Here is a 10840-nt window from a genome sequence, read left to right as displayed (position 1 = left end):
GGGAATGTTGAGGGTGAACTGGTTGTATCTTCCGTATTTGTGAGGAATTGATTGTTGTTGTGGAATGATCAGTGCTGGTAGTTATTGTTACTCCATTTGTGGTGAGCGCTGAGGTTGAGGCCGTAAGTCGGTTGTTCCTGTGGGTGTCACCATTGTAGCAGATGTAGATTGTTGCTCTGTGGGTGAGGACATCATTGTTGTAGATGTTTCCTGGCTAGTTAATGGAAGCTGACTTGTGCTGGTACTTTTTGGTGTTGTTTCAGTTTGTTGTTCATGAGATGTTTGAGTGAAATGAGTCGTTAATGGAGGGAATGTAGAGGGTGAACTGGTTATATCTTCTGTATTTGTGAGGGAATTGATTGTTGTTGTGGAATGATCAGTGCTGGTAGTTATTGTTACTCCATTTGTGGTGAGCGCTGAGGTTGAGGCTGTAAGTCGGTTGTTCCTGTGGGTGTCACCATTGTAGCAGATGTAGATTGTTGCTCTGTGGGTGAGGACATCATTGTTGTAGATGTTTCCTGGCTAGTTAATGGAAGCTGACTTGTGCTGGTACTTTTCGGTGTTGTTTCAGTTTGTTGTTCATGAGATGTTTGAGTGAAATGAGTCGTTAATGGAGGGAATGTTGAGGGTGAACTGGTTGTATCTTCCGTATTTGTGAGGGAATTGATTGTTGTTGTGGAATGATCAGTGCTGGTATTTATTGTTACTCCATTTGTGGTGAGCGCTGAGGTTGAGGCCGGTAAGTCGGTTGTTCCTGTGGGTGTCACCATTGTAGCAGATGTAGATTGTTGCTCTGTGGGTGAGGACATCATTGTTGTAGATGTTTCCTGGCTAGTTAATGGAAGCTGACTTGTGCTGGTACTTTTTGGTGTTGTTTCAGTTTGTTGTTCATGAGATGTTTGAGTGAAATGAGTTGTTAATGGAGAGAATGTAGAGGGTGAATTGGTTATATCTTCTGTATTTGTCAGGGAATTGATTGTTGTCGTGGAATGATCAGTGCTGGTAGTTATTGTTACTCCATTTGTGGTGAGTGTAGAGGTTGAGGCTGTTATTTCTGTTGTTTCTGTGGGTGTCACCATTGTAGCAGATGTAGATTGTTGCTCTGTGGGTGAGGACATCATTGTTGTAGATGTTTCCTGGCTAGTTAATGGAAGCTGACTTGTGCTGGTACTTTTTGGTGTTGTTTCAGTTTGTTGTTCATGAGATGTTTGAGTGAAATGAGTCGTTAATGGAGGGAATGTAGAGGGTGAACTGGTTGTATCTTCCGTATTTGTCAGGGAATTGATTGTTGTCGTGGAATGATCAGTGTTGGTAGTTATTGTTACTCCATTTGTGGTGAGCGCTGAGGTTGAGGCCGGTAAGTCGGTTGTTCCTGTGGGTGTCACCATTGTAGCAGATGTAGATTGTTGCTCTGTGGGTGAGGACATCATTGTTGTAGATGTTTCCTGGCTAGTTAATGGAAGCTGACTTGTGCTGGTACTTTTTGGTGTTGTTTCAGTTTGTTGTTCATGAGATGTTTGAGTGAAATGAGTCGTTAATGGAGGGAATGTTGAGGGTGAACTGGTTGTATCTTCCGTATTTGTCAGGGAATTGATTGTTGTTGTGGAATGATCAGTGCTGGTATTTATTGTTACTCCATTTGTGGTGAGCGCTGAGGTTGAGGCCGGTAAGTCGGTTGTTCCTGTGGGTGTCACCATTGTAGCAGATGTAGATTGTTGCTCTGTGGGTGAGGACATCATTGTTGTAGATGTTTCCTGGCTAGTTAATGGAAGCTGACTTGTGCTGGTACTTTTTGGTGTTGTTTCAGTTTGTTGTTCATGAGATGTTTGAGTGAAATGAGTTGTTAATGGAGAGAATGTAGAGGGTGAATTGGTTATATCTTCTGTATTTGTCAGGGAATTGATTGTTGTCGTGGAATGATCAGTGTTGGTAATTATTGTTTCTCCATTTGTGGTGAGCATAGAGGTTGAGGCTGTTATTTCTGTTGTTTCTGTGGGTGTCACCATTGTAGCAGATGTAGATTGTTGCTCTGTGGGTGAGGAAATCATTGTTGTAGATGTTTCCTGGCTAGTTAATGGAAGCTGACTTGTGCTGGTACTTTTTGGTGTTGTTTCAGTTTGTTGTTCATGAGATGTTTGAGTGAAATGAGTCGTTAATGGAGGGAATGTTGAGGGTGAACTGGTTGTATCTTCCGTATTTGTCAGGGAATTGATTGTTGTTGTGGAATGATCAGTGCTGGTAGTTATTGTTACTCCATTTGTGGTGAGCGCTGAGGTTGAGGCCGGTAAGTCGGTTGTTCCTGTGGGTGTCACCATTGTAGCAGATGTAGATTGTTGCTCTGTGGGTGAGGACATCATTGTTGTAGATGTTTCCTGGCTAGTTAATGGAAGCTGACTAGTGCTGGTACTTTTTGGTGTTGTTTCAGTTTGTTGTTCATGAGATGTTTGAGTGAAATGAGTCGTTAATGGGGGGAATGTAGAGGGTGAACTGGTTATATCTTCTGTATTTGTCAGGGAATTGATTGTTGTCGTGGAATGATCAGTGTTGGTAGTTATTGTTACTCCATTTGTGGTGAGCGCTGAGGTTGAGGCCGGTAAGTCGGTTGTTCCTGTGGGTGTCACCATTGTAGCAGATGTAGATTGTTGCTCTGTGGGTGAGGACATCATTGTTGTAGATGTTTCCTGGCTAGTCAATGGAAGCTGACTTGTGCTGCTCCTTTTTGGTGTTGTTTCAGTTTGTTGTTCATGAGATGTTTGAGTGAAATGAGTCGTTAATGGAGGGAATGTAGAGGGTGAACTGGTTGTATCCTCTGTATTTGTGAGGGAAGATATTGTTGTTGTGGAATGATCAGTGTTGGAAGTTATTGTTAGTCCATTTGTGGTGAGCGCTGAGGTTGAGGCCGGTAAGTCGGTTGTTCCTGTGGGTGTCACCATTGTAGCAGATGTAGATTGTTGCTCTGTGGGTGAGGACATCATTGTTGTAGATGTTTCCTGGCTAGTTAATGGAAGCTGACTTGTGCTGGTACTTTTTGGTGTTGTTTCAGTTTGTTGTTCATGAGATGTTTGAGTGAAATGAGTCGTTAATGGAGGGAATGTTGAGGGTGAACTGGTTGTATCTTCCGTATTTGTCAGGGAATTGATTGTTGTTGTGGAATGATCAGTGCTGGTAGTTATTGTTACTCCATTTGTGGTGAGCGCTGAGGTTGAGGCAGGTAAGTCGGTTGTTCCTGTGGGTGTCACCATTGTAGCAGATGTAGATTGTTGCTCTGTGGGTGAGGACATCATTGTTGTAGATGTTTCCTGGCTAGTTAATGGAAGCTGACTTGTGCTGGTACTTTTTGGTGTTGTTTCAGTTTGTTGTTCATGAGATGTTTGAGTGAAATGAGTCGTTAATGGAGGGAATGTTGAGGGTGAACTGGTTGTATCTTCCGTATTTGTCAGGGAATTGATTGTTGTTGTGGAATGATCAGTGTTGGTAGTTATTGTTACTCCATTTGTGGTGAGCGCTGAGGTTGAGGCAGTTATTTCTGTTGTTTCTGTGGGTGTCACCATTGTAGCAGATGTAGATTGTTGCTCTGTGGGTGAGGACATCATTGTTGTAGATGTTTCCTGGCTAGTTAATGGAAGCTGACTTGTGCTGGTACTTTTTGGTGTTGTTTCAGTTTGTTGTTCATGAGATGTTTGAGTGAAATGAGTTGTTAATGGAGAGAATGTAGAGGGTGAATTGGTTATATCTTCTGTATTTGTCAGGGAATTGATTGTTGTCGTGGAATGATCAGTGTTGGTAGTTATTGTTACTCCATTTGTGGTGAGCGCTGAGGTTGAGGCCGGTAAGTCGGTTGTTCCTGTGGGTGTCACCATTGTAGCAGATGTAGATTGTTGCTCTGTGGGTGAGGACATCATTGTTGTAGATGTTTCCTGGCTAGTTAATGGAAGCTGACTTGTGCTGGTACTTTTTGGTGTTGTTTCAGTTTGTTGTTCATGAGATGTTTGAGTGAAATGAGTCGTTAATGGAGGGAATGTAGAGGGTGAACTGGTTGTATCCTCTGTATTTGTGAGGGAAGATATTGTTGTTGTGGAATGATCAGTGTTGGAAGTTATTGTTACTCCATTTGTGGTGAGTGTAGAGGTTGAGGCTGTTATTTCTGTTGTTTCTGTGGGTGTCACCATTGTAGCAGATGTAGATTGTTGCTCTGTGGGTGAGGACATCAATGTTGTAGATGTTTCCTGGCTAGTTAATGGAAGCTGACTTGTGCTGGTACTTTTTGGTGTTGTTTCAGTTTGTTGTTCATGAGATGTTTGAGTGAAATGAGTCGTTAATGGAGGGAATGTTGAGGGTGAATTGGTTATATCTTCCGTATTTATGAGGGAATTGATTGTTGTTGTGGAATGATCAGTGCTGGTAGTTATTGTTACTCCATTTGTGGTGAGCGCTGAGGTTGAGGCCGGTAAGTCGGTTGTTCCTGTGGGTGTCACCATTGTAGCAGATGTAGATTGTTGCTCTGTGGGTGAGGACATCATTGTTGTAGATGTTTCCTGGCTAGTTAATGGAAGCTGACTTGTGCTGGTACTTTTTGGTGTTGTTTCAGTTTGTTGTTCATGAGATGTTTGAGTGAAATGAGTCGTTAATGGAGGGAATGTTGAGGGTGAACTGGTTGTATCTTCCGTATTTGTCAGGGAATTGATTGTTGTCGTGGAATGATCAGTGTTGGTAGTTATTGTTACTCCATTTGTGGTGAGCGCTGAGGTTGAGGCCGGTAAGTCGGTTGTTCCTGTGGGTGTCACCATTGTAGCAGATGTAGATTGTTGCTCTGTGGGTGAGGACATCATTGTTGTAGATGTTTCCTGGCTAGTTAATGGAAGCTGACTTGTGCTGGTACTTTTTGGTGTTGTTTCAGTTTGTTGTTCATGAGATGTTTGAGTGAAATGAGTTGTTAATGGAGAGAATGTAGAGGGTGAATTGGTTATATCTTCTGTATTTGTCAGGGAATTGATTGTTGTCGTGGAATGATCAGTGTTGGTAGTTAGCGTTACTCCATTTGTGGTGAGCGCTGAGGTTGAGGCCGGTAAGTCGGTTGTTCCTGTGGGTGTCACCATTGTAGCAGACGTAGATTGTTGCTCTGTGGGAGAGGACATCAATGTTGTAGATGTTTCCTGGCTAGTTAATGGAAGCTGACTTGTGCTGGTACTTTTTGGTGTTGTTTCAGTTTGTTGTTCATGAGATGTTTGAGTGAAATGAGTCGTTAATGGAGGGAATGTTGAGGGTGAACTGGTTGTATCTTCCGTATTTGTCAGGGAATTGATTGTTGTTGTGGAATGATCGGTGTTGGTAGTTATTGTTACTCCATTTGTGGTGAGCATAGAGGTTGAGGCTGTTAATTCGGTTGTTCCTGTGAGTGTCACCATTGTAGCAGATGTAGATTGTTGCTCTGTGGGTGAGGACATCATTGTTGTAGATGTTTCCTGGCTAGTTAATGGAAGCTGACTTGTGCTGGTACTTTTTGGTGTTGTTTCAGTTTGTTGTTCATGAGATGTTTGAGTGAAATGAGTCGTTAATGGAGGGAATGTAGAGGGTGAACTGGTTATATCTTCTGTATTTGTCAGGGAATTGATTGTTGTTGTGGAATGATCAGTGTTGGTAGTTATTGTTACTCCATTTGTGGTGAGTGCTGAGGTTGAGGGAGTTATTTCTGTGGTTTCTGTGGGTGTCACCATTGTAGCAGATGTAGATTGTTCCTCTGTGGGTGAGGACCTCATTGTTGTAGATGTTTCCTGGCTAGTTAATGGAAGCTGACTTGTGCTGGTACTTTTTGATGTCGTTTCAGTTTGTTGTTCATGAGATGTTTGAGTGAAATGAGTCATTAATGGAGAAAGTGTTGAGGGTGAACTGGTTAAATCTTCTGTATTTGTGAGGGAATTGACTGTTGTTGTGTAATGATCAGTGCTGGTAGTTATTGTTACTCCATTTGTGGTGAGCGCTGAGGTTGAGGCCGGTAAGTCGGTTGTTCCTGTGGGTGTCACCATTGTAGCAGATGTAGATTGTTGCTCTGTGGGTGAGGACATCATTGTTGTAGATGTTTCCTGGCTAGTTAATGGAAGCTGACTTGTGCTGGTACTTTTTGGTGTTGTTTCAGTTTGTTGTTCATGAGATGTTTGAGTGAAATGAGTCGTTAATGGAGGGAATGTAGAGGGTGAACTGGTTGTATCCTCCGTATTTGTGAGGGAATTGATTGTTGTTGTGGAATGATCAGTGTTGGTAGTTATTGTTACTCCATTTGTGCTGAGCATAGAGGTTGAGGCTTTTAATTCTGTTGTTCCTGTGGGTGTCACCATTGTAGCAGATCGAGATTGTTGTTCCGTCGATAAGGAAATCATTGTTGTAGATGTTTCCTGGCTAGTTAGTGGAAGCTGACTTGTGCTGGTACTTTTTGGTGCTGTTTCAGTTTGTTGTTCATGAGATGTTTGAGTGAAATGAGTCGTTAATGGAGGGAATGTAGAGGGTGAAGTGGGTGTATCTTCCGAATTTCTGAGGGAATTGATTGTTGTTGTGGAATAATCAGAGTTATTAGTTCCTTTTACTCCATTTTTTTTGATTATTGAGGTTATAATCTTGGTCTTCGTGATTGAATTGTAAGTTGTTGATTCATCAGCTGGGAAAGATGGTGCAAATGCTTTGGTGGTTACCGATTTTGTCATATGCGTTGAGGATATTTTTTCTGAATTAGGAATGACTGATTTTGCATGAGTCAAAGTCGTGCTATTTGTATGAGACTGAGTAGACGTGCTGTTAATTATGATTTGCAGTGATTCTAGTGATTGAGTCATATATTGTTGGTCTGTGTCATTAAATACTGGTCTAATTTGCAAAACGTCTGACAACTCATTTAGTTCCATGTTCAGATTTGATAGATTCTTTCCTTTATGGTTATCCGTTATCTGTGGTTTCCTCCATGTTTCGTCAGGTTGACCTTGTTTTGCATTTTGATTTCCTGTTAAACAAGACGATATTTTTCATGATAAATGTATTTGTTAGTACACCTCAGAGCAATTTGCAATTTGCATTTGCAATATGTCAAAACTTCTGTTAACATAAATTTAACACTTTCTTCTGTCTTTTTTATTGTTTGAACAATGTTTCCTTGGAACTATCCCTTCTTAGTCAGTTCTGTCTGCAAAATTAACAATCACGATATAATCTTGTTGAATGAAGATTTTTGTCAGTGTTAACTCTGTTTATCTTCAGTAGTGCAGAGGCTGGCTTCTAGACTCAGTTTTAATATATTGATAACTAAGATCATATAAAATGAAAATCCCTTCCTCTAACGTTGAATACACTATATTTTACTTATCTCGGGCACATATCTAGTGTCTTGTGTAATGTTTGTATTCTTAAACCATTCAATTTCTTCAATTATTAACTGAAAATGTCAATCTACAGTTAGTATCAGTTATTTCCGTTTGAACTGTGAACTGTATTGCTTATTCTATGAAAAAAATTACACTCCAAGCCTGAGATTATGTTTGGTTGTCAAAAAATGAACTAATTGCAAAATTGCAAAAACAGGTTTTTGAATAAGCTTTTTAAAATGCATCCAATAAAACATTACTCCAGGTGACTTATAAATTAAAATAACTAATAAATGACTAACATTAACATTCACATTTTTATGAACATTAATGTTCCAAAAATAACTCTTTGTACTATATTGAGTACAAATAACAAATAAAGTATTGTGTGAGGATTAGTGTGCATTTTAACAGCGAGGAGCAAAGTCATTCTATTTGTACTTTCTGCTTTAATTGCAGTTATTGTTAAAGGATTTTCAAGACTAAAATGAATCATGTGAAAATGTAATGGAAATATACAGTATATACTGTCTAATGATATAAGTGTTAAGAGGGTTACATTCAAAATAATTCTTAAGTAAATTAATGAGAGTATGGCTCACCTGGTTCAGCATTAAAAAATTACACAAATCACAGACTTACCTCTTTTTTGTGCAAACAACACACAGAATGCAATGAGCACGATGACCACGAAACTAAGGACTATAAGAATGGTAGAAAGCCTCCTCCAATTATAGGATCCCAAATTAATCCACTTTTTCATGTTCCTGTGCATTCAGGTAATCATCCAAAAGATGTAAAGCTGAAATACTTCAACTTCTGCAATGTCTTTCACTTCATGAACATGTAAGCAGAATAAGTTAGATGTTCTGTAATTTTCAGTCTTGCAATAAACTTCCAGATCTACTCTGACCTACTCTATGTGTCATCAATGATCAACTGGTAAACCGAGATTGTTACTGATGTAGTTCCCTCCCTAGGCAAACTTTTTACGTATTGTGGCATGACGCCGCAGCAATTTGTGAAGTTTCCTGTAAGTACATGCTTGTTTACAAAGGTCATGATTATGGTTACGTTGAAGTGGATAAGGACTAAGGCACGGGCAAAGCACTTTGTACTTTTTTTTGATGAGTGCTCTATAAATAAAGTTTTATTATTATTATTATTTATGAGTAGGTGAGGTGGGGTTTGGGTGCGTGTGATTCTAGTAAGAAAACAGTCATTACCCAAAGTTATATCATAAACCATTATTAATTGTCAATGATACCAGTGATAATGAATATACACTTGTCATGCAATTGCTGGCATTTTCATACACTAAGTGGTGGCTAAGGGTCACAATAGTGTATGAACCAAAATGCTCACGAAGAGTGAAACTGCATTTTATTTGAATATGTTAATTATATAGTAACATACTATATAGTCATATTATTCCAAAACAATTGTGTTCATTTTGTGTCATTATATGCATTCTTTGGCACAAAGAAATACATTATGCCCCAAGGTACTTGATCCAACAAGCCATTTGTTTTGTGTTTAATGAGTTCTTCATGTATAAAATATGTTTAGTGTCTTACAGCATTGAGGTATCCTAGGTTTATACTGAAACTGTAACTGTATTTTATTCATCAACGGTGTGGTTTTCTGTACATTTGTTACAGATCTTGTGTAAAATCAACAACCAATAAATTATTCATCCTACAAAAATTCATTCAGTCAATTAATAGAATGCTCTTAAAATAATGTTATATAACTACACATGTATTGTTTTGCTCTTCATACACACTTACTGAATTAGTTGTTATATTTCAAGAAATCTGGCAAATAGTATTTTATTTGCTTTGATGTTAACATTTATTTCAATCCAATATTTACGTGCTGTGGCAATCAGCTGGACATGATGGAGGTCACATGACTCTAACTTAAGAAATGTTACAATGGGCAACATATTGACAATATAGTCATTTGAACTGAATAGTCATGCTATAAATAGACTGTTAATAATGATCCCTGTAAGGTTAATAAACAGTCTCAATAGCACCAGGAATAAATGACCTGTGTCAAGGATGAACACAAATATTTCTCTTGATCTTGAATCCACAAGTGGTTCGGGTTTAGCTCTCCACACCTCTATTTGCTTATTAGAAAATCATTTCTGGAATGCCATACAACAAAAACAAAAAAAAGAATATTTCCTGCTCACTATGTAATGCTAGATTGAAATAATTTCACAATAGAGTTGAAGTTATTTAGGACATTTTTATTTATTTTTTACAATTTTACCTATTATGTTCTTGAAATACATACATCAGATCATATGTATTGGTAACTACCCTGACTATTATTCCACAATCCTAAAGGAGATGAAGCAATATCAACAGCAGAACTATTTTAAGTTTTGTATTTGTTTCTGCTGGACTTTCATATGTCACCTGGGTGTTGTTAAGTGTGTCTTGGCTCAAATTAGTCTTTTTATCACTACCTGACTGACGCAAACCACATTCATGATTTGAAATATGGACCTGTTAAAGATAGAGCAAGCACGAAAGGATAAGCATGTGACAGGCACACCTGAAAGTAGTTTATATATACTGAAGAAAAATGATCATCCAAATATGAATTATATTTCAGTTCAATTAGTGTTTGTGGTACTTTAAATGATTAAATTATCTGTAGAACTGTTTCTTTGGCCATCACTGCTAGGGATCCCCCAGAGCTCATATTAGTGTTTTTTGTGAACAGAGAGCCCAAATAATAAAGTATAGAACTGTTGTCTGCAAGCTGTTTTGTACAATATGACCCGCTGATGATGAAAACATTTGCTGCTTTAGGTTGTTAACCACAGAATTAAGTGTGGTGTGATTATGTTTTCGAGAGTTCAGTCTATTATTGTTGCTTTTTGCCAATCTTAATCAGGTCAAATCTATTCTGAAACTGATTATTTACTGTATATGATTTATTCTGCCTTTTGGTGGTCATCAATACAAGTTAGAACTTACAGAATGATGAATTCCGTCTGTAAATACTGACTGTGTAATGGAAAAAAAATGCCACTAGGTTGTTTCCTTTTAAACAGTAAACATATGATTTACTGTATCATGATTCCAAAAATATTCAAACATTACATGACTTCTGTCAGTGAAGAGTCATTTTCCAGTTTACGAAGGTTTCCATAACACGCAGTACAATAAGGGTGGAGAATTTGCTATTGAGACAAAGAGGAAGTTAAGTGCTGTAAAGCTTGCCAATAACCTTATCAACAAACCCACCCACTTATGATTTCTTTCTTTTCTTGTGTTTGATGTTACTGACGTTCACTATTGAAATATGTGTGCACATTCAAATATATTCACGATTCAGGCCAAAAAAGAAAGAAGACATTTCTTGACATTCTTGGTGCGGATCATCTGTAAAGGTCAGAGTTAGACAGAGCATAATAGAAAAAATGTGCAACTTAACCTCAAACAAATGCCATAATATTGAAATACTTTATT

General features: G+C 38.5%; 2 protein-coding genes across 2 annotated transcripts in view; both read right to left on the bottom strand.

Annotated features, from left to right (window-relative positions):
• Positions 1–137: 137 nt before the first annotated feature.
• LOC122883168 (uncharacterized protein PB18E9.04c-like) lies at positions 138–3902 on the bottom strand. Its single transcript, XM_044211483.1, has 2 exons — positions 3816–3902; positions 138–3746 (listed from the first exon to the last, which is right to left on the bottom strand). Exons 1-2 carry the CDS (start codon positions 3900–3902, stop codon positions 396–398), a joined length of 3438 nt encoding a protein of 1145 aa, XP_044067418.1. The 3' UTR covers positions 138–395.
• A 6918-nt stretch (positions 3903–10820) lies between these two features.
• mrps16 (mitochondrial ribosomal protein S16) overlaps positions 10821–10840 on the bottom strand; it is a 3491-nt gene continuing 3471 nt past the window's right edge. The window contains exon 4 of the mRNA XM_044211470.1: positions 10821–10840. This exon is cut by the window's right edge and continues 405 nt beyond it. The gene's annotated coding sequence lies outside the window, so the exon portion shown is untranslated.

The sequence above is a fragment of the Siniperca chuatsi genome, linkage group LG2 (assembly GCF_020085105.1).
Source record: "Siniperca chuatsi isolate FFG_IHB_CAS linkage group LG2, ASM2008510v1, whole genome shotgun sequence".
Classification (NCBI taxonomy): Eukaryota; Metazoa; Chordata; class Actinopteri; order Centrarchiformes; family Sinipercidae; genus Siniperca; species Siniperca chuatsi.
The sequence above is the reverse complement of the archived record's forward strand: the minus strand, read 5'-3'. Positions and strand labels throughout refer to the sequence as shown.

Coding starts and splice junctions, on each gene's coding strand:
- LOC122883168 (XM_044211483.1), bottom strand. CDS start 3,902: ATGATGTCCTCACCCACAGAGCAACAATCTACATCTGCTACAATGGTG. Junction 3,747..3,815: donor ACTTACCGGCCTCAACCTCA/GCGCTCACCACA, acceptor ATCAATTCCCTG/ACAAATACAGAAGATATAAC.